This window comes from Dermacentor variabilis, chromosome 6 (assembly GCF_050947875.1).
Source record: "Dermacentor variabilis isolate Ectoservices chromosome 6, ASM5094787v1, whole genome shotgun sequence".
Lineage (NCBI taxonomy): Eukaryota > Metazoa > Arthropoda > Arachnida > Ixodida > Ixodidae > Dermacentor > Dermacentor variabilis.
In genome coordinates, this window is record NC_134573.1 from 70,348,220 (window position 1) to 70,368,761 (window position 20,542).

Consider the following 20,542-nt stretch of genomic DNA (forward strand, 5'->3'; position numbering starts at 1 on the left):
TCACTTATAATCAGGCACGTTTTTGAATATAGTACAGTCGGACATGTGCCACGCACGAACCTTGCGGTGCCACTGCTAGATGGTGCTGCATGTCCATACCAGCACTGCGACATTGCTTCAATCCAATCGCATTAATGTCAACATTCATCGTGAGAGGGGTACCGCTGGAATTTATTTTTATGGCTCCAAATGTCCCACTGATTAGTTTGAGCTTCCATCCTAATCAACTTCACCTACAGTTTTTCTTTCCCGAACAGCTACCCTCATTTTTTGCGTCGCAGCAATACTGGCAGCAGACAGAGGTATGTGTAACCTTGCTGAGGATGCCGTAGTGTCGTGGGTCCTGGCCATACTTGAGGCGGACCTCCTCATGACCATAGTCCACGCGCATGATGCGAGGCCACTGGGGCCACGGGTTGCCCTCTCCACGCTGTGGAGGGGGCTGCGGCAGGATCTCGAAGGTCACGATGCTCCGCGCACCCTGCAGAGATAACAAAAAATGAAGTGTCATCATGAGCAAGCAGACCCACAACTTTTGGCTGTTGCTCAAGGACCAGACCCACATCATCATCTTTTCATTTCTGTGTAAAAACTGTTGACTGCCTAATTTTCAACATCACAAAGCAACCAAAGAGCTATGACAATTACACAGAGACTCAGGGTGTACTTGTGCCACCGCCGTTGTACTGTCACGGTATTGACAGCACGTGATGTCTTAGGTCTCCAGAGACGTGGCAGACGCGTGGTGTGTTTGGCTGAGAAAACGAAACCAGGTGGATACACAGTCATGGTCAGCTCAAACTGCCCTGCAGTGGGGCCAGGGCAGCATTCTGCCTTGCGCAGATTGCATGATCATTGTTATGCACAAACACTAGCATTCCTGCTGTGCTGCGGCGAGCATACAGTGGTGTGAGTGCAAAGGACAGCTTCGACCTCATCTTGCGAATCATCGAGGTGCAATGCCTGCAACACTGCAGGCAGTATTCCTCATCACACCAGCATGCTGAGATGCTTCGTAGCTGTCAGGGTGCTGTTTCTGCTGCACACAAACAGTCACCTCACATGCTGCATCACGCCAACATGTCACTCGTGTGAATTGTTAGAACACCATCTGATGGGCCTTTGCACAACTCCAAACCTTGCTATCACTTTGAATGCTTTGCCTTTTCTTGCCCTATGGTGCTTCTTTAATGTACTATTGTGCTGAGTATGAGCTACAATGTGCGAGTGCATGGCAGAGTGGTCGCACATTGTAGCTTACACTGAGTGTGACAGTACGCCTGAAGTTTGGCATGTGCTTTTATTTATTTATTTATTTATTTATTTATTTATTTATTTATTTGCATTCTGTCTTTATCAGAATGTAGCCACATCTACTTAGGACAGGTAGTGACTGCGGAACCGGATCATGAGACTGAAATAACCAGAAGAATAAGAATGGGCTGGGGTGCGTTTGGCAGGCATTCTCAGATCATGAATAGCAGGTTGCCATTATCCCTCAAGAGAAAAGTTTATAACAGCTGTGTCTTACCAGTACTCACATACGGGACAGAAACCTGGAGGCTTACGAAAAGGGTTCTACTTAAATTGAGGACGACGCAACGAGCTATGGAAAGAAGAATGATGGGTGTAACGTTAAGGGATAAGAAAAGAGCAGATTGGGTGAGGGAACAAACGCAAGTTAATGATATCTTAGTTGAAATCAAGAAAAATAAATGGGCGTGGGCAGGACACGTAATGAGGAGGGAAGATAACCAATGGTCATTAAGAGTTACAGAATGGATTCCAAGGGAAGGGAAGCGTAGCAGAGGGCGGCAGAAAGTTAGGTGGGCGGATGAGATTAAGAAGTTTTCAGGGACAACATGGCCACAATTAGTACATGACCGGGGTAGTTGGAGAAGTATGGGAGAGGCCTTTGCCCTGCAGTGGGCGTAACCAGGCTGCTGCTGCTGCTGCTGCTGCTGCTGATGATGATTTCCCATGATCCCCCATGGCACTCAGGCAATGTGCACATTTTGCATACCAGTAACAGTGCCAGCTATAGAGAGTTCATCCATGCTTGTAGAACACGAGCCTGCAAGTGATTCTCACAATATTGCCTCAGAAAGGTGGAGAGATACATCAAGACAAACCTTTGTAAAAGAGTAGACTTTGCGTGTGTACATGAAAGCCATGAGAAATATATGGTAAAATCCTAAAGTTCATTATTATTCACCAAAATTGCCAGGAACATTCGTAGAGGTGGGCACCATAGTAGCAGACTGAGATTTATTACAAGTTTTTAACAGTCTTGATCTAAACTTCTGCACACTTGAGAAATCTCTGTACAGACTTCTATCGGCTAAACATTGCGTTTGGAAACGCTTGCAAAACTTGGTGGCTTGCTCTCTGCTTACATGGTTCTTGATGTGCTCCACTTTGCATATACATATATGCTGCAGTATTTTTTCTATCATATTGAACCACATGAACACAAACCAGCATGAGCCCTTTTGAAACTTTCAACGTTTTTGCATGGCACAGAGCTACTTCGGGGATTTCTAGTTGGCATTGCTAGGTACCTTTAGCTTTAAAGCAAGCAGTAACACTTTTCTTTTGGCGTCTCTGCTACGCTACAATCATGCAACCATGACAGCAGTGAGCTTGACCTGTCGCAGTGAGGTGGCGATGCAATCCACACCGGTGTCTCCACCACCGATGACAATGACGTCCTTGTTGCGGGCCGACAGCGGCAGGTGGTCGATATCGTTGCCCATCTGCTTCTTCTGCCAAGTCTCCAGGAAGCTCATGGCAAAGTGGATGCCCTCCAGGTGGCGGCCTGCATACACACAACACTTCTAAAACTACAAAAACAAATGTCTCGTTTACATTAATTAACCATACATCTAGTTCAGTTAAATTTGCGGAATGAAGTGTGTGAAGAACCTAATACCCACGGGACAACTAATAAATTTTCATGACAAATGTGACTGCAGCTACAATAAAGGTGCCATAGAATAGTATGCATCTAGAAGTAAACACATACTGTACATTACTTCCTCACATGCTACTCATTTATAACTAATTTAAGGTTCAAGCCCTGCTGTGGCAGCCATATTTCGATAAGAGTAAAATGCAAAAACGCCTGTATACTTTGATTTAGGCACATGTTAAGGCACTGCAGGTGGACAAAATTATTCTGGAGCCCTCCACTATGAGCTGCATTTTAATCAGATCTTGCTTTTGGTCTGTAAAGCCCCAGAATTTCATTAAAATTTAGAACCAGTTAAGCCGAAGCGAAATTTTCTTGCAATGGGCCAATAATATAAGTGTGGCCTGACAGGTACTAACTGTGGGTAATGTCTTTAATAGGACCATGATGACGAGCAAGGTTGCGATTTGGGCTTGTTAATTGTTCCTTACAAAGGAAACTATTAAGAAAACCAACAGAGGGATCAGATGAGCTAGGATGGCAGCTGAGGCATGAAAAAGCCACACATGGTGCTTTTAGGGTTTAGTCGGTGCCTTAACTGCTGTTCTCATCTGATTCCTGCACTGGTTTCTTTAGCAACAGGACCATGGCAAACAACCATGAGACCAGGCATGAGAAAGACCATGAGAAACCAGGCAAGTGCTTACCAGGGATGGGGAGATCACGTGGCCATGTTGATCCTGTGGTTAGGAGCAGGGCATCGAACTGGGACATCAGGTCTCCGCTGGCCACGTCTTTGCCCACGTCTGTCGAGGTTTTGAACGTGATGCCTTCCTCGGCCATCAGGTCAACACGCCTCTTCACAACCTACAAGTGAGTCAACTCAATGTGAAGCTTTGTGAATGCATACAAGTACGCATGCTACATAAACAGCTTTAATGCAACCCTTTTTACTGCCAAAGTAGTTTTTCTCAAGATTGGCTGCAGACTTACAGATGCAACAGAAATGATGCCAACATCTGACAAGGTGGCAACTGGCCCATTTCCGGTTGAACACGTAGCCATTTCTAATCTGCTTGCCCCTTTCCTTGGAAGTGAATAGTCTCATAGACTTTTGCTCTGCTTTATCTCAGCTCAGTGGCAAAGTTCAGGCATAATCTTGGCGGTCTTATTGAGATTGCTTTTCAATATGGAGGGATGAAGGCATAGCCTAAGGTTCCACACAGGGAGTTTGTAATGTCACTGCAATAGAAAGGCAGCACCATTTTCCACCGCTTCAAAAAAAAAAAAGTATGGTGAAACACGTCACATGGTGACAGATGACATTTAGCGCCATCCTTCTATTACAGAGAAATCGCTATCTTTTGAGCCAATATGCACTCGTCATTGCCTTCGGCTGTCATTGCTTCAGGCAGCACATGCCAGCATGTATGCTCTCCTCACTCATGGATCAACACTCAGACCTGTCAAATAAGTTTTACCACAGAAGCATTTCTTTCTCTAGGTGTTCCACACACTTCCACTTTACGGAAACTATATCATCACCCGACATGGCTCAACACATGACAGCACACATATGTGGAGTCAGCATGTACGCATAGCTATCTCAACCGCTAAAGATGTGCTGGTCACCGGCTGTGTCCTCTACGAAATTAAGCAACAAAAAACCAACTATATTTAATGTCCTCACCACAACAAATATATGATTTGAAGCGCATCATTCCTTTAATAATCACAATAGATTTCTTTGACTTTTTCTCCGATATTAAAGTATCCAGCTTTCTTTGGCTATTTCCCCATTATCATATTTTAGGTTCCTCTGCTAAGGGCACTTGCTGTCACATAATCGAGTTGCTGGGCACATCTGTCGCCAAACAACAACTGGCTCTTGAGATGCTCATGTTGTCGCGTGGGGACCTTTATTGCTTCTGAAGGTTCAGATGCTGTGGTTTATAGTAGCGCTGTGCTGCGTTTCTCCACTACCTGGACTAACGGTTCCAGGCCACGTTTGTAGTCAAAATCCACTGCGCATCTCTTGTCGAGAAGTGCCGAAATGCACTCTTCTTCCATGGATGCAGTCAACTACCGATTTTTCTGATGCCTTAATTTTCAGACATGCCTGGTAATTTGGATGCCTTCATGGCACTGCCATGTGTCCCATAGAGCCAATGCATAAGGATATGAAATTTCTGATGCTGAAATCCTTCACCACCCTATTTTTCTTACTTTTTGCCATGACTACAGGCTTGAAGCAGCATTAATCGAAGCCACCTGTTTGATTATCTCACAGAATTGAACAAGCACTCTCGCATGTTGATCTACTGGCAGTCATAGTAGGTGTTTTGAGTTCAGCGTAGCTGCTTCGACATTCACAACCAGGATTCCGGCTGTTCAATGCCACTGTCAGCAATGGGGACAACTCCACCTTCGTCATCCTCGTCGATGGCGTGGAAGCACAGGAAGCGCAGAAAGCACGACCAGGGTCATAACGCCGGTTCCCGAGAGTCAGCTATGCCACATTATAACAGTGTTATGCAGTCAAGCATACACAACGTACTGCGGCGAAGCATGCCGAGAGTGCAACAGGGCTACTGTCACGGGACATAAAATGTGTTCCTTAATTAACATGCGCACCCACCATATCCTGTTACAGTATGAGCACCAAGACATCCATTAATTCTACTGGCAGGCCTTAAAACATATTTCGGATGTGGCTGTGGCGATTTGAGCTCTTGAGTGCAGTTAAGGCGTGCATTTGTTTTTTTCGAACTACACAATTTTTGAGACATTGACCAATACAAACTTCAATGCCATATAATTGCAAACCTATTTGTGACTACTTTTACTGTTTCTATGGCACTCAGAAGTGACTGCTTTTGCAGTAACCTAGTTTGGTTCAGAAATCAAACAGTCCTACAATTTTTTTATAACAGTGATGAAACATCTTATTTGATATCCAATACAAATTTGACAAAGTAGTCTGGGCATGTACCTATGCATTGCTTCACAAATGCATTCATGCAGCTAGGCCTCAAACAATTGAATGCCACAAATAAATGTAAATATCTTCCTGACAGCAAAATTTCTCAGAAGCCTGTTTAGAACTTTCATCCTCAATGCATTTCTCTAGTGCAAGGAATGACAGGGACGACAAAAAAACACAAGGACAGCACTGGCTCTCAATTGAATACCTATTGCCCAAAGTGTGAATACTAAAGAGAAATGCGCATGTGCAACAAGAAAAAGAGAAAATAGAAAGCGAAGAAAGCACAACAGGCAAGGCAATCCATTTATCACTTGCACACATTTTTGAAAAATTCTCTCTCATTATCGCTTAAAGGGACCCTCACCAGGTTTTGTCATTTTAAAGAAACAAGTGTAGCATATACATGGTGCACTGAGGATTGTGTGTGCAAAGTATTATGGTGCTGTGCACCCATATGAAAACTGCCGAAATATTAAACCAAATGCTGTGTGCTTTCTTTTCAAGAGAGCCCCACCCCCAAGCCAGAGAGTCACTCTCACACACAGGTGCCTCTTTGTCGTGCGTGTTCTGTCACTCACCAAGACTAATCACCAATGCGGAACATGGGGCAGTACAAAAAAGGATAACAAAAAAAAAAAGAGACAGACGAGGCTCGACTGCCTTGGCTTTGGTATGGGAGAAGGCAGGGAATGAACATCACCTGGGAACACTACGTCGAGGTAGACAGAGCGAGTGTCTCTATTGGCAGTGACGCTTGCCTCCTGGCGGCACGGTAAAAGGACAGTTGATTTCTTCTATCTCTTCCAATAATGAACTGTTTTGAAAAATTATTTCAGTAAAACATTCCATAAGCAGCATTTTACAGCTTCCAGAGTATAACCAAAATGGGGCCTGGTGAAGGGCCCTTTGAGGATAGAATTTCGATGTGCTAGTGGGCATTTGTTTATTGCTCTCTTGGTACCCTTGATAATTTGACATTTGGTTATTTCTAACCTTTCCTCGGTCCTGTGAAATCCAAATTACTGAGGTTTTACTGTATCCGCTACGCCTTTTGCTACTTCTCTTGACAAGCACACCTTCAGGCGTCTCACAAGGCAGTTCACCGCATGTGCACACCCACAAATTTTACATGACCACTCACGTCTTTTCCCAGTTTCATGGTAGGTATGCCGTACTGCAACAGGCCACCGACGCGGTCATTCCTCTCAAAGACAGTGATCTCATGACCAGCCTGAAAGAGCAAACAAGCAAAACACAATAATTTCAGTGACCGGCCCACGCAGGAAAAGGAAAGAGACAGTTTTAGTACAACATATGCACAATTAGGGGCTTTGTGCAAAATATCAAATAGTAAGTAAGTCCCTTTGCTACCAGTCTGATGAAGGCGGAATGCAAGAATGCTTGCGTAACATACTTTGGGTCCGTGTGGTCCACGTGATCAAACTTTCAAATATATATAGCGCTCCTCACTATAGCTTCTCTCACAATCTGTACAAATCAATCAATCATCAAATAGTGGGTCCTTCGTGTCCAAGTGTGGAACACAGCATGCAAGGAACTTTGTGGGATTTGTAAGCATGCTATTTTTGGATTCAGCATTATGAAATTTCTGGGGGTCTAGTGTCTTACAGGAGCACTGATCGCCGTGGGTTCGAGCTCAGCGAGCCGCAGGGCTGCATCAGCCATTGCCTTGGTACTCTAGCACGCCGCTGCACAGGCGCTCAGGCCGCAAAATGGGGTTACTGAGCGCTACGCACGCAAGAATACACGGTATTGCCCCGAGTTAGCCGAACCCTTTATTGTCTCCAGCGGTGCCCAACACTGCACAAACGCCTGGTCCCAGGGCGGCGCGGGAGCCAAAGGGCTCCCATACCAAGAAAAAGTATAGACAGGGGCGCCATTAGCACGTCGCTGCAAGAGCAAAGGCTCCCCAAGGCACGCCACTAGAAAAAGTCCCCACGGCTATGCTCCTTGCTCTCGCAATAACCAATGGGCCCACTCGCGAGAGCTTGGGCAATCTCTGTCGGCTTGAACCTCCGATAAGTGCGGCTCGATGCAGTATGACCACGCGTGAGCACTAGTCTTCAGTTTAGACTCTGGAAAGGATCAACACAAGGTACGCACTCGCCGTATGTGCAAAGGCACCATAGGGGAGCTCAAGTCCGAAACACAGACTCTAGGTGGGCTAGAGGAAAGCCTGTATGCACCCAGTGCTCTCCCAGAGAGACCTCCCCCGCGCTCACTCTTACAGCGGCGAGCCGCCATCGACAAGCGTCATGAGTGGAAAGGGGAGAGGCATAGAATCAATAAAATGGGTGAATGCCCGTGCAAATGCGCTGGGGCATACCTCAATCCCCACAAATTTCTTGCGTTTAGAAAAAGTTTATTTCAACAAGAGACGATACGAACACTGAGTCACAATCACGGCACAATCCACCAGGACGATAACATACACAAAAACAAATCATTGTATACAAGGCATGTTTTCAAAGTAGTGTCTGAGTCCTCACTCACTAACACAAACGCATAGACCCACAGAAAGGCATAGTTACACATAAACTAATTGTCACATGTATGAAATTATGTTCAATATATACAGAGTACACAATGGCTGTGTACAATGATGATGTGACAGGGACACTTTACATAATTTTGAAGTGATGCTATGAGATCTGTATATACAAGAATGATCATGTATACGAGAGCACACACACAAAGAAATCACAGGCACCTACATTCTATGCACATTCAATGAATATTTCTGATGGCCTGGCTACAAGAACCAGGCTGGTCCAAAATTAAGCCTTACGCGTCCATCAGCCACTGACAGGAAACATCCAAACCACCAATAAGGCATTGCATACCCCCCTCAGAAGTACACCACAGGCGAGGATGTGTGCCAAGTGAGAAACGAGGTGTGACGTGCGAAGCAGCAGGAGCAAGGCGTTCGATCACCAGTGCTGCTTTCCCCTCCTGACAGGATGCAATGTAAAGCCGAAGAGAAACGTTGACGCGAGTCTGACCCCGCTATACAAGCGCACAAAGCCACAGCCAAGCATAGAAAACAAGCCGAAAAAGCCAAACTGCAAAAGACGCAACGCGACGATGTGAGACGGCAATGTAGAGAGGAGGCCGAAGCTTGCAGACAATGGCTTGCCACATATTTACTTCACAGTACGGCTCGTTATGTCTTGCAAGCAGTCTGACTCCTCCACTCACATAACTTGATGCATTACCAAGCGTGCAGCAGGCTTTCATCTCCAAGGAGTTTAACATGCTTACATACTTTTTTCAATTTCACCCAAATAAATCACTCACACTCACAGGCCCACATTCAATGGATTATTTCTAGCAATGGCTTTCTCCCATTAATAAGAATAGAATTGGAGACAATATGACAACCTCACAGGCCAGCCTTCATAGCGATGATGGACACTAGAATTTGTGCAACAGCTTTCAATTAGATTAGGAATTGCCTCTTTGCACTAATCAATTTTAATTCGCGGCATGTCAGGGTTGAACACACCTTGTTAAGTTGAGCAGCTGCGGCCAAACCAGCTGGTCCACCACCCACAATGGCAACTTTCTTGCCTGTACGCTGCGATGGTGGATCAGCATGAATCCAGCCTTGCTCGAAGGCATGGTCGATGATGGCACACTCAATGTTCTTGATGGTCACTGCTGGCTCATTTATGCCAAGCACACAGGATCCCTGCAGCAAGAAGTAGGACGGATAGTTCACTATTGAGAAAATGGAGAGAGCACTGGGATGAAGAAGATTACACAAACAAGCACTCTCTCACAAGTGAATTCTTACTGCATTCGAGGAAATATACAATCCTGCGTAACATGCAAAATGTTGTCTGTACTATAGTACTATTTTTGCTTCTGTGCAGTAAATATCGAGTTGTGAGTGAACATCTGTTTGCGTCACCTTCTTCTTCATCTCTCGTTTGCAAAGTTCTTTAGTTTCTCAATACTGCAGCTAGGAAGAAGCAATGTTCCCTGGAAAAATAAGTTTTTAAACACCATAAATCTGTTTTGCTTGTATGTGATAATTGTGGCTGTTTAGGCTTGTTGGCTCGACATCATGATGAATCGTAGTACAAAAAGCATGGACAGACCATAGAAAAGAGACAACAGACGAGCGCTAACAACGACAGCGCTCATCTGACATCTCTTTTCTTGTCTCCATCTGTTTTTCTGCATTGTGATTTGTCATCTTGTATGTGAACATAAAGGATCCAAAATTAGTTTTGAACCAGTTCCTACTTCAAGGTGAAATTTGGGACCTATATTACAAAAAAAAAAAAGAAAAACTAGGCTAGAGCTCAGCACTGCTAACTCTATTATAAGTATGCTATATAGCACACTTAGAGTGCAACAATTGTGACGTCTTGACAGTTGCAAACGCGTATGTCACAGGCAATCTTCTACACTCATTTATCAAAGTCATGTTTCTATACCACGCATCTCTTTTGCAATTTTGTGCACACTGTGACACGCTCACGTATGCTCAACACATTTGAACTTTCTGTCGGATATCTCCAAAGCGAGTGAAGTATTATAAATAAATACATGACCGATGGTGGGATCGAACTTCTGTCTTCCACCAGCACAGCAACCCAGTGCTCTAATCCAGTGGGTCTCAAACTTTTCCAGTATGTGACTCTTTTTGGTATTACACCACCAAGGTGATGGTGTGATGATCATTCAATCATCGTCTTTTCAGCTTCGTGATCTGACTCTTGTCACACTGTCATCGTCAAGTCTTCTACTCAGACCCAGTGGTCCCAGTTTTCTAATAGCTTGGGCAACTAGGTACATGTCCAGGGTCGTGATGCCATCGTGGTTGTTGCATTCCAGCTTTGTCATTCGACTACCCTCATGCAGTCATTTTACAGTGAAGCTGCATATGACTAGGACCCCAGGATTTCTTGTCTCTATCGAAAGACGCTACAACCAATAATAGTAGAAGGCGCGCACTGTGTGAGCCGCTGGGTTCCTTGCAGCACCAGCAGATGGCGCTCGCCTCTGTGCATCCACGGCACTGGCAGCGCTGGCCGTGTAGGTGAAAGAAAAAATATAACCAGAAAACTTGCCTTTGCACACAGCGTTCGCGGCAAGCGTTTCCCAGTAAAGATGACGGTTGCGTAAGGTGCAGTTGCCAGGAAGTGGCAACTGTAGCATACAAAGCAGGGAGTGATGTCAGTACACTTTCATGTGTAAAAGAAGCACCCACCTAGCAATTGATTTCATATATGTTTTGGTAGTGCTTTGGAAAGGCTGCGCATGGTTCTCAAAGATCAGCATGAACACGATGAGCAGTGACAGGAACAGCAACGTCAATATGCCCAACGGCATCGTGCTAAGGCTCGGCAGGACACAGTTCAAGGCTACCTCACATTGGTCCATCGGCTCAGGCGATACGACAGCTTTGCTGGCCAACCACCTTCGCAGCGTGGGTTGGAGCCCAATTTTTTTTAGAGCATAGCTTTTTAGAGCATCAGCGTAACTGAGTGAACGAGCACAGCGAAGGATGACAAAGCAAACCCGGAGCGCAGCGGCGGATGAAAGAAGGCGATAGCAAAGAGAGTGTGAAGAGGAAAGTGGAGCAGGAGGGTATGGTAATAGCGTGAGCAGAAAAGCACAGTCCCGCGCAAGACAGACTCTGCATTAATGATGGCTATGAGATGGCGCCAGAGTATCGCACGTCATCTGGGAGGTCTGTCTGCGGCAGCTGCTGTGAATCGTTCCCACACGTTACCCATACAATGCCTCTCACAATCTCCCCATTAGCGTGGCAGTCACACAACACTAGGCACCGTTTGCAACATGCCACACAATACAGATTGTCCATGCCTACCAACATATCATGAAAGGAACCCACGTATAGAGCTGCACTCAAATTTTGCATTAGGAAGTATCGTAACTGTTGGTGAATTTTTATTTGTCATTGTCATCAATTCGGCAACATCATCCCATTATTGCCATCCCATCGTTGTCATACCAGCTCTGTCATACCATCAACGTCAATCTTTATCCATCATTGCATTATTTATTTATTTATTTATTTATTTATTTATTTATTTAAGCATTTATTTGTACATCAAATACCCCATCTGTGGTTTTACATGAGGGGTGGGCATATCTAGATCATATTTTCAATTAATGCCTTGAATGATGAATGGCTGGAGTGGTGCACCGCTTCATCAGGTAGATGATTCCAGTCTTTCGCTGTTTGAATGAAGAAAGAGTTAAGATGAGCGGTGGTGCGAGCTAGAGGGGTATAAATAGACTTTGAATGGCTATGACGGGATGAAATGCGATGCGCAGGCGTGATGTTGGTCTGATGAAGCAGCGAGCGATAAAATTTGTAAAAGAGGCACTGTCTTGCTGTTTTGCGGCGGTGCTCGAGGGTTGGAAGGTTCAGAGAACACTTAAGTTGAGTGACGCTAGTGTGGTAAAAGTAGTCAGAATGAATTAGCCTTGCTGCACGATTCTGTATATATTCCAGTGCTGTTGCCAGGTTAGATTGGTGTGGGTCCCACACTGAGCATGCGTATTCCAGTTTGGGTCAAATGAGTGTTAAATATGCAAGTAGTTTTACTGAGGGGGGAACAAGACATAGATTATGGCGCAGGTAGCATAGTACACAATTGGCATCATTGCTAATGCTGCAAATGTGGGAGGACCAACCGAGGTTATTGGACAAGTTAATACGTAAGTACTTATAAGAAGTCACAGCACATATTTCAGAACCGGCGATAACGTAATTACCTGAAATAATTATTGGCAATGATGGAAATTAAGTAGCATCGTTTTTTTTATGTTGAGGGACATTACCTATTTATTACACCAAGTTTCAATGACGTTAAGGTCAGACTGGAGAGCACGAGAATCAGCGCCATTAGTAATAGGACGATAGATTCCACAATCATCAGCAAATAAACAAAGTTTGGAAGAACAACCTATTGGTAAGTCATTAATGTATATTAAGAAGAGTAGTGGCCCCAAGACTGTGCCTTGTGGCATGCTGGAGATAAAGAGTAATAAATTAGACGAGCATTGGTTAGCGTAAATGAACTATTGATGGTTAGTCAGAAAGTTGCATACCCATTGGAGAACACAAGGGTTAAGATTAAGACGCGATAATTTTAGGAAGAGCCGTTCATGAATCTAGGAAGAGGGCATCTATACATATGTTTTGATCAAGATGCAAGCTGATGTTATCAACGAAGAGAGCTAGTTGAGTCTCGCAGGACATGCCTTTCTGAAAACCATGTTGATTAGGATTAAAAAAATTAGCGGATGTTAGATAGTTTACAATATGAGAATAAATTATATGCTCCGTTAGTTTGGAACAAACACGGTTGTCATTGAATCTGCTGTCATTGAATCTGCAGTCATTCAATACTGCCGTCATTGAATCGCGATTATGCTGCTCTTGCCATATTGTCATCGTCGGACAGTCACTACCACATCTCCACTCTTAGACCTCGTCGTGATGCCGTCATTGTCGTACCATTATCACTCAAGCTGCATCATCCAGCTCTCGACATGCCATCTTTGTCAAGCCATTGTCTTCATAGAGGTTTCAGGATCACATCATTGTCATCACACGCTCATCGTCATCCCAATGTCCTCACATCGTTGTCATACAGTCATCGTTGTCATACAGTCATCGTTGTGCATTCCTCATCATACCATTGTCGCCATGCCATTGTCATCATGCTGTCATTTCACCATTGTTATCACTTAAGCATTGTCATTCAATTGTCGTCATACCCCCTTCGTCGATCCTTCGATGTCATTATTTGTTCATTATTCTATCATTATCCTGCTGTCACCATTTAATCATGATTGCAGTTGTCATCTCAGTGTCCTCATGTCATTGGCGTCATGTTGTTGTCATTATATCATCACCATATTTTAAAAATCGACATCTCATTGAAGTCATGCCTTTTTTGTTTCATCAATATCACTTGTTCTTTGTCAATTTATTGTCACTGCATCAGTGTCATACAGGCGTCATCATGCCTTCCTGCTCAGCGGTGACCTTGGAAAGTGAGTGCTATAGGAAAGTGGGACGATATTGGGGTATGGGGCATAAGCCACTACACAATTAATGCTACATGTGTCCAATAAACATGATTTCAGTAATACAGCCTTGCCGTTACATTGCTTGATTGATATTCAAATTACCGCTGAAAGTCATTGTGAGAAGAGTTCTGCTGCGATTTTTAAAAAAATAATGTATGAAAGTCCGGGGTTAGGTTAGGTTTGAGGATTCGATTTGGCCACAACTGCCAGACACTGCAGACCGCAGGAAGGTTGACGCCAAGTGGTGGAAAAAGATGTTGCTGGTTTTAAAGGAGCACAAAGAGAAGCAAAAATGTCCATAACGACAGATTATACAGGTGTAGGTGGAGAAGGGAAGTCACAAATGTTTCCAGTGTTGCTCAGAGCAAGTTCAGGCACCTACCTACTTCGGCATGAGACATGTCTGCTTCAACATGAGACATGTCTACACAGGCAGTGAACTGAGTTGCAGTGGCGTGGGGTGAAATGGACCACCGATCTGATAATGCAAGCATTCGTAAAGAGCAACATCTCGACGATGCTGAATGTTCTTTTCTCAGTCGAATTGAGGTTTTTGTTCGACTTGCATTGAAGAAACTTTTTCTTTCCGAACTTACAATTTTCGGGGGTTGTCTTAGAATCAAGGCTTGCCTAAATTCAAATAAATACAGTAAGCATTATAGTCAGCTTTCTTTGCTCAAAATGAACATGTGCGCATGTGTCCAACCTTGGGTTTACTGTGGGGAACCGAAATAGCAATGGCAATTTATGAAGTGCACTCAAAAATTGTTATAACGAAGTTGAACGATAAGTCGAAATTACTTTGTTATATCCATTACTTCATTATTCTGACTACTGCCCTTTACTGCATTATATGTCCAATGGTGTGCATGACTTTGAACATGCATAGGAGGCTATGGCTCCATGGACCGGGGAACCGCTATGCGACTGCATATGTGATGAAAATTCAATAAAATAACAGCAAAAGACTTTCTGGAGTAACATGCGACATTTAGTACTTGACACAACAGCCATTACAATAGCATCCTTATGTTCCAGTGTGATGGTTTTTTGCTTCCGCTTACCGCTTTGCTCGCTTTGCTGCCGTATGTTTTTTAATGTCATCCAAAGTCCGGCGGACATCTATTGCCAAACATAAGATAATTGTTGATGAATCAGTGAGGCCTATTTGCCAGCATCCCTACCGAGTGTCACCAAAAGAGAGGGAAGCCATAGGAAGTCAAGTTAAGGAAATGCTTGAAGACGACGTAATTCAGCCGTGGGCAAGTCTGTGGGCGTCGCCTGTGGTACTTGTAAAGAAAAAGGATCAAACCTTGCGCTTCTGCATTGATTACCGAAAGCTGAACGCCGTCACAAAGCGGGATGTGTACCCACTTCCAAGAATCGATGACACTCTAGATAGACTACGAGATGCCAAATTCTTTTCCTCCCTGGACCTCAAAAGCGGCTACTGGCAGATAGAAGTGGACGAACGAGATCGTGAAAAGACGGCGTTTGTGATGCCAGACGGACTGTACGAGTTCAAAGTGCTCCCATTCGGCCTTTGTTCCGCACCTGCCACATTTCAGCGGATGATGGACACTGTGCTCACCGGTCTGAAATGGCAAACCTGTCTCGTTTATCTTGACGATGTCGTGGTTTTTTCTACCCCCTTCGAGCAGCATGTAGAACGACTGCAGGCTGTGATGGAAGTGATTAGATCAGCAGGCCTGACGATAAAACCGCAAAAATGTCATTTTGGCTTTCGCGAGCTTCTTTTCCTCGGCCATGTCGTCAGTTCAGAAGGCATTCGCCCGGACCCTGAGAAGACTGCGGCAGTGGAGAAGTTTCCGAAACCAACCGACAAAAAGGCTGTTAGGCGATTCTTAGGACTTTGCGCCTACTACAGACGCTTTGTGAAAAATTTTTCAAGGATCGCCGAACCACTAACGCGGCTAACAAAGGAAGACGCGCCTTTCGTCTGGTTGAATGAGCAGGAGAATGCTTTCAATGAGCTCCGAAAGAGTCTTCAGAACTACCCAGTTCTTGCTCATTTCGACGAGGAAGCCGAAACTGATATTCACACAGATGCAAGCAATTTAGGTCTCGGTGCCGTCCTCATTCAGTGGCAAAACGGAGAGGAACGAGTCATTGCGTATGCCAGTCGAACACTTTCGAAGGCTGAGGTGAACTACTCAGCGACAGAAAAAGAATGCCTCGCGGTGATATGGGCCATCAGCAAGTTTAGACCATACTTATATGGCCGACCATTCCGAGCTATCAGCGACCATCATTCCTTGTGCTGGCTGGCAAATCTCAAAGACCCATTTGGACGGCTGGCAAGATGGAGTCTACGGCTGCAGGAATACGATATAACAGTCGTATACAAGTCCGGTCACAAGCACAGTGATGCAGATTGCTTGTCCCGCACCCCGATTGAATACACGGAATCTACGCTTAGGGAAAATGAACAGGATTGCCCTTTCCTAGGAGTTGTGACAACATCACAAATGGCTCAGCATCAGCGATCCGACGCGGAGTTACACCTGCTAATTGATTACCTAGAAGGACATCCTGCCGACATTCCACGAGCTTTTGTCCGCAGCTTGTCGTCGTTCGTCCTGAGAAATAATGTCCTTTACAAAAGAAATTTTGAACATAGTGCAGAGACATTTCTGCTCGTCGTACCTTCAAAGTTACGACTCGAGATATTGGAAGCATGCCACGACGAGCCAGCAGCAGGACATTTAGGAGTGAGCAGAACATTCGCACGCATCCGCATGAAGTATTACTGGCCAAAGTTATTGAATTCTGTGCAACACTACGTAAGAACCTGCCGGGACTGTCAAAGACGTAAAATACCACCATTCAAGCCAGCAGGTCTCCTACAACTGATACAGCCACCGGAAACTCCATTCGCACAAGTGGGAATGGACTTACTTGGCCCCTTTCCCACATCGTCATCAGGAAAGCGTTGGATCGTAGTTGCAACTGACTACCTAACTCAATATGCCGAGACAGGGTCTCTTGTCAAGGGAACGGCCAGTGAAGTAGCTGATTTTTTTGTTACTAACATAGTACTACGGCACGGCGCCCCTAAAGTTCTCATCACGGACCGAGGAACCATATTTACTGCCCACTTGACAAAGTCCATTATGAAATTGACGCACACCAGTCACTGAAAAACCACACCATATCATCCGCAGACAAATGGACTGACTGAGCGACTCAACAGAACGCTGACTGATATGCTGTCAATATATGTGGACATGGAGCACCGAACATGGGACAGGATACTACCGTACGCAACGTTCGCGTACAATACTGCTGTGCAAGAGACGACTCAAATGACACCTTTCCAACTCGTTTTTGGCCGGACCGTCACCACAACCTTAGATGCAATGCTACCAGTAGATGAGACCTCCGAAAATGACAATGACGTCAGCGACTTCACACAAAGAGCTGAAGAAGCACGGCAGCTGGCGCGACACCGCATCCAGCAGCAACAGCAAGCCGACGCGGACCGATACAATGTGCGACGAAGAGACGTCCAGTATGCACCTGGAGACAAAGTATGGGTGTGGACTCCCGTACGGATGCGCGGCCTATCAGAGAAGCTTCTCCGTCGTTACTTCTGCCCGTATAGGATAATTCGCCGAATTAGTCCGTTGAACTACGAAGTTGCTCCAGAAGGTCAAGTAACCTCATCACGACGGCGGCATCAAACAGAAATCGTCCACGTCGTCAGAATGAAACCGTACTACGACAGGCAATAACTGCTTCCGCCTACAAGCATTGCGAAATCATGACAGTCTAGAAATCACCGCCCTCTGTATGAGCATCGGGACGATGCACTCTTGGAAGGGGGACAATGACACAAGATGATTTCAAATTACGCACGCCAGCCGCCTCCTGCGTTCGTCCAGTTGTTTACTGCTACCTGCGAAAGATAGCGGCAGTGAAGCGGGCAACACGGGCTCGCAAGGCACGCGCAATCGGAGCAGCGTGTCATCAGCGCGGGACACGAGGGAAGAAGAAGAGGTGCGGGTCTCTTGCGAAAAGACTGTGGACGTTCCTGCGAGGCTCTTGTTTAGCTGTTTGTCGGGCACAAGTTCGCCCAAGGTAAAGCAATTAAAGCACCATCACTCAACTGTGCGTTACAATATTGTCGTGAAACAGGCAAAAGAGCTACACGGTCAAAGGGAACAGCTAGCTTGCCATTATGCGAATGAAGTCCGTCAGGTTGGAGCAGTACATGGCACACCACATGGTGCACCAACTATGCACACAGCTGGGGCGGTATTCTCGGGCGACCTCCATAATTTTTGGAGACAGTTTCACTTTCGTGAAATTATGAAAACTCGTGGAAGTACATGGCCAACAGAGGTCGGCACAGCACTAGAAGCCCGAACGTATACGCTGACGCATTCAGCCCTCGAAAGTGAAACTACCTGATCTGCCGCTTTCACGCCACCATGCAGCTCCGCTGCATGAGCGTGCCGGCTTGACTTCGCTGGCTCATGCCTGCTTCATGCAATCTTGGAGGTCATGCCTAGCTGCGTCAGCACAGCACGGCGAACCCCAGTGAGGGAGGGGAAGTGGAGGCACTGGTTTTTAGCACAGTGCACGCAAGCATCATTGATTTGTGGTTCCGTGCAGATAGGCGGGGCCTTTAAGATGGTGATCTCGGAGGCTGCGCCTAACTTTGCCAGCTACGCGTCGCAGCAAGACAGATGCAACAAGCAAGAAGTGCTGTTTATGCATGGCTACCACATGCATGGCGGCGACGGCATATTCAACGCCGCAATTTTGAACTGCCATGCCAAACGAATGCGGAACCCAGTAGAAAGCGATTAGTTTGGTGAACAACAGTCAGTATCTTTGATTTTAGAGACAAATCTCGTTCGTTATACCCATTGGAAGAGTAATATAACTTTGTCAAAACATAGTTTTATATACATTAATCTCTATGGGGATATAAAGGGAAATTGCAAATTTCATTTTCTTCATTATAGCCCGCCTCATTATAACGAGGTTCAAGTACAGTAAAACGGCACAAAAATTGATGCAGAAGCATGTCAAATGAAGAGTCAAACCAAAACTTTGACTGTAATCACTTAATAGTTTGAGCAAAAACTGTGACGAAAAGTAAACTCAACATAATAAACACTCACACACGGCTCACATCAAAAACGCACTCGTATTATTGTTGTTTAAGCACCCAAACACTGAGTTTGCCCACTCTTCTGTTGGCACTTGGTATCCTACAAAGAATAGAAAGAATAGAATATAATAGAAAAGAAAGTGGACAAGGTGAAGCTGAACAGTGCACTTTCTTGCATTTCTGCGTTCCTGAGCATTTGTGGCGTTAGTGCAATACAGACCCCAAAGCTGAATTTTTAGAATTATGGCATGTTTAGAATCTGGCTGCACAACAATTGAGGACATCGCACTATGAAATAGGAATGGGCAAGATGTGTACCAATTACTTTTCCCTTTTCACTCACTCACGATTTAGCAGGACAATGCTGCCTAAAGCTGAGCTACATCTCATGTCAGTGCTCATGTTTTAAATTGCTGCAGCTACTATATCACCTCGCTCTTGCAGAAGCTAAATTCTACCTTGGTGCTGGCAGAGTCGGGGAAGTGAGACGAGATAAAGCATCACCGTTGCAGCAAGATGGAATCCATAAAAGCAGCGCGAGTACAGCCTGAATTAGAATGCCTGGTCACTTTAGGCATTAGCAAATGCAATTGCTTCTTACTTGTATGTTCGGTTCAAGCAGAATTTAATTCAAATCAACATCCATACTGACCTCGCACGGTGCTGGACAGACTCGGCCAGTGAACTCTGGGAAGTTGTTTGTTTGCAGCAGTTGGGCCAGGGCCTCCTTCCAGTCTTGCTGCACAGGGAAAGGAGAGGAAGTGTGGAGGAGAGTAGGAATAGTCATTGTACGGAGCAGTGAATGAACTTTGAACGGTTTTGCAAATGGTAAAAAACTTGTGTACAAATAGCCTGCTCATGTAAAGTGCCACTCAGCCCAGTACGGTTCTGGAAATATATTGGTAAAGTGTTTTTGCAAATGACAGCTAGCCAGTAGATGGGAAGTTCATACAAGACACGGCACTTCTGGAAACAGTTAAAGTGTTTAAATAAGCAATAATAAATGTGCTGCAAGTTCCGTCAAGTCTAGGACAGTTCTGGAATCAGTGAAAATGTTGTAACTGGTCTACATGATAACTGCACTGAAAGCAGGAGTGTTGACTCTGCCACTAACAAATACTTGGCCAAGCAGCTAAAGGATGGGTAAGGTTCCCTTGTCTATATTTTCTTTGCCCCCGCCCCCCCTTTTCACAACCTTTCCCTGCCACTAGTGGCCAAGACTTTCTGGAGATGTTGAGTTGAGTTCTGGAAACAGTGAAAGAGGTTTTACAGACAATATGGCCTTTATTTAAAGTGGACAGCACCACTGATTCTAAGTTACTTTTGCAAACGAACTCTTTTTGCAGATTACCATAGCCTACTGCAAACCAGTTCTTCGGAAGCCCGCACAACATGCAAT

The 20,542-nt window shown here is 45.1% G+C and overlaps 1 protein-coding gene across 1 annotated transcript in view; it reads right to left on the reverse strand.

Moving 5' to 3' along the window:
• The window catches only part of LOC142584845 (uncharacterized), a 267,498-nt gene that overhangs the window by 15,953 nt on the left and 231,003 nt on the right, over positions 1-20,542 (reverse strand). The window contains exons 37-42 of the mRNA XM_075695146.1: positions 19,796-19,882; positions 9,424-9,609; positions 7,039-7,128; positions 3,619-3,778; positions 2,649-2,818; positions 314-481 (exon numbers count right to left, since the gene is read on the reverse strand). Of these exons, the coding sequence (XP_075551261.1) occupies positions 314-481; positions 2,649-2,818; positions 3,619-3,778; positions 7,039-7,128; positions 9,424-9,609; positions 19,796-19,882 (861 nt within the window). The remainder of the gene's footprint in view (positions 1-313; positions 482-2,648; positions 2,819-3,618; positions 3,779-7,038; positions 7,129-9,423; positions 9,610-19,795; positions 19,883-20,542) is intronic.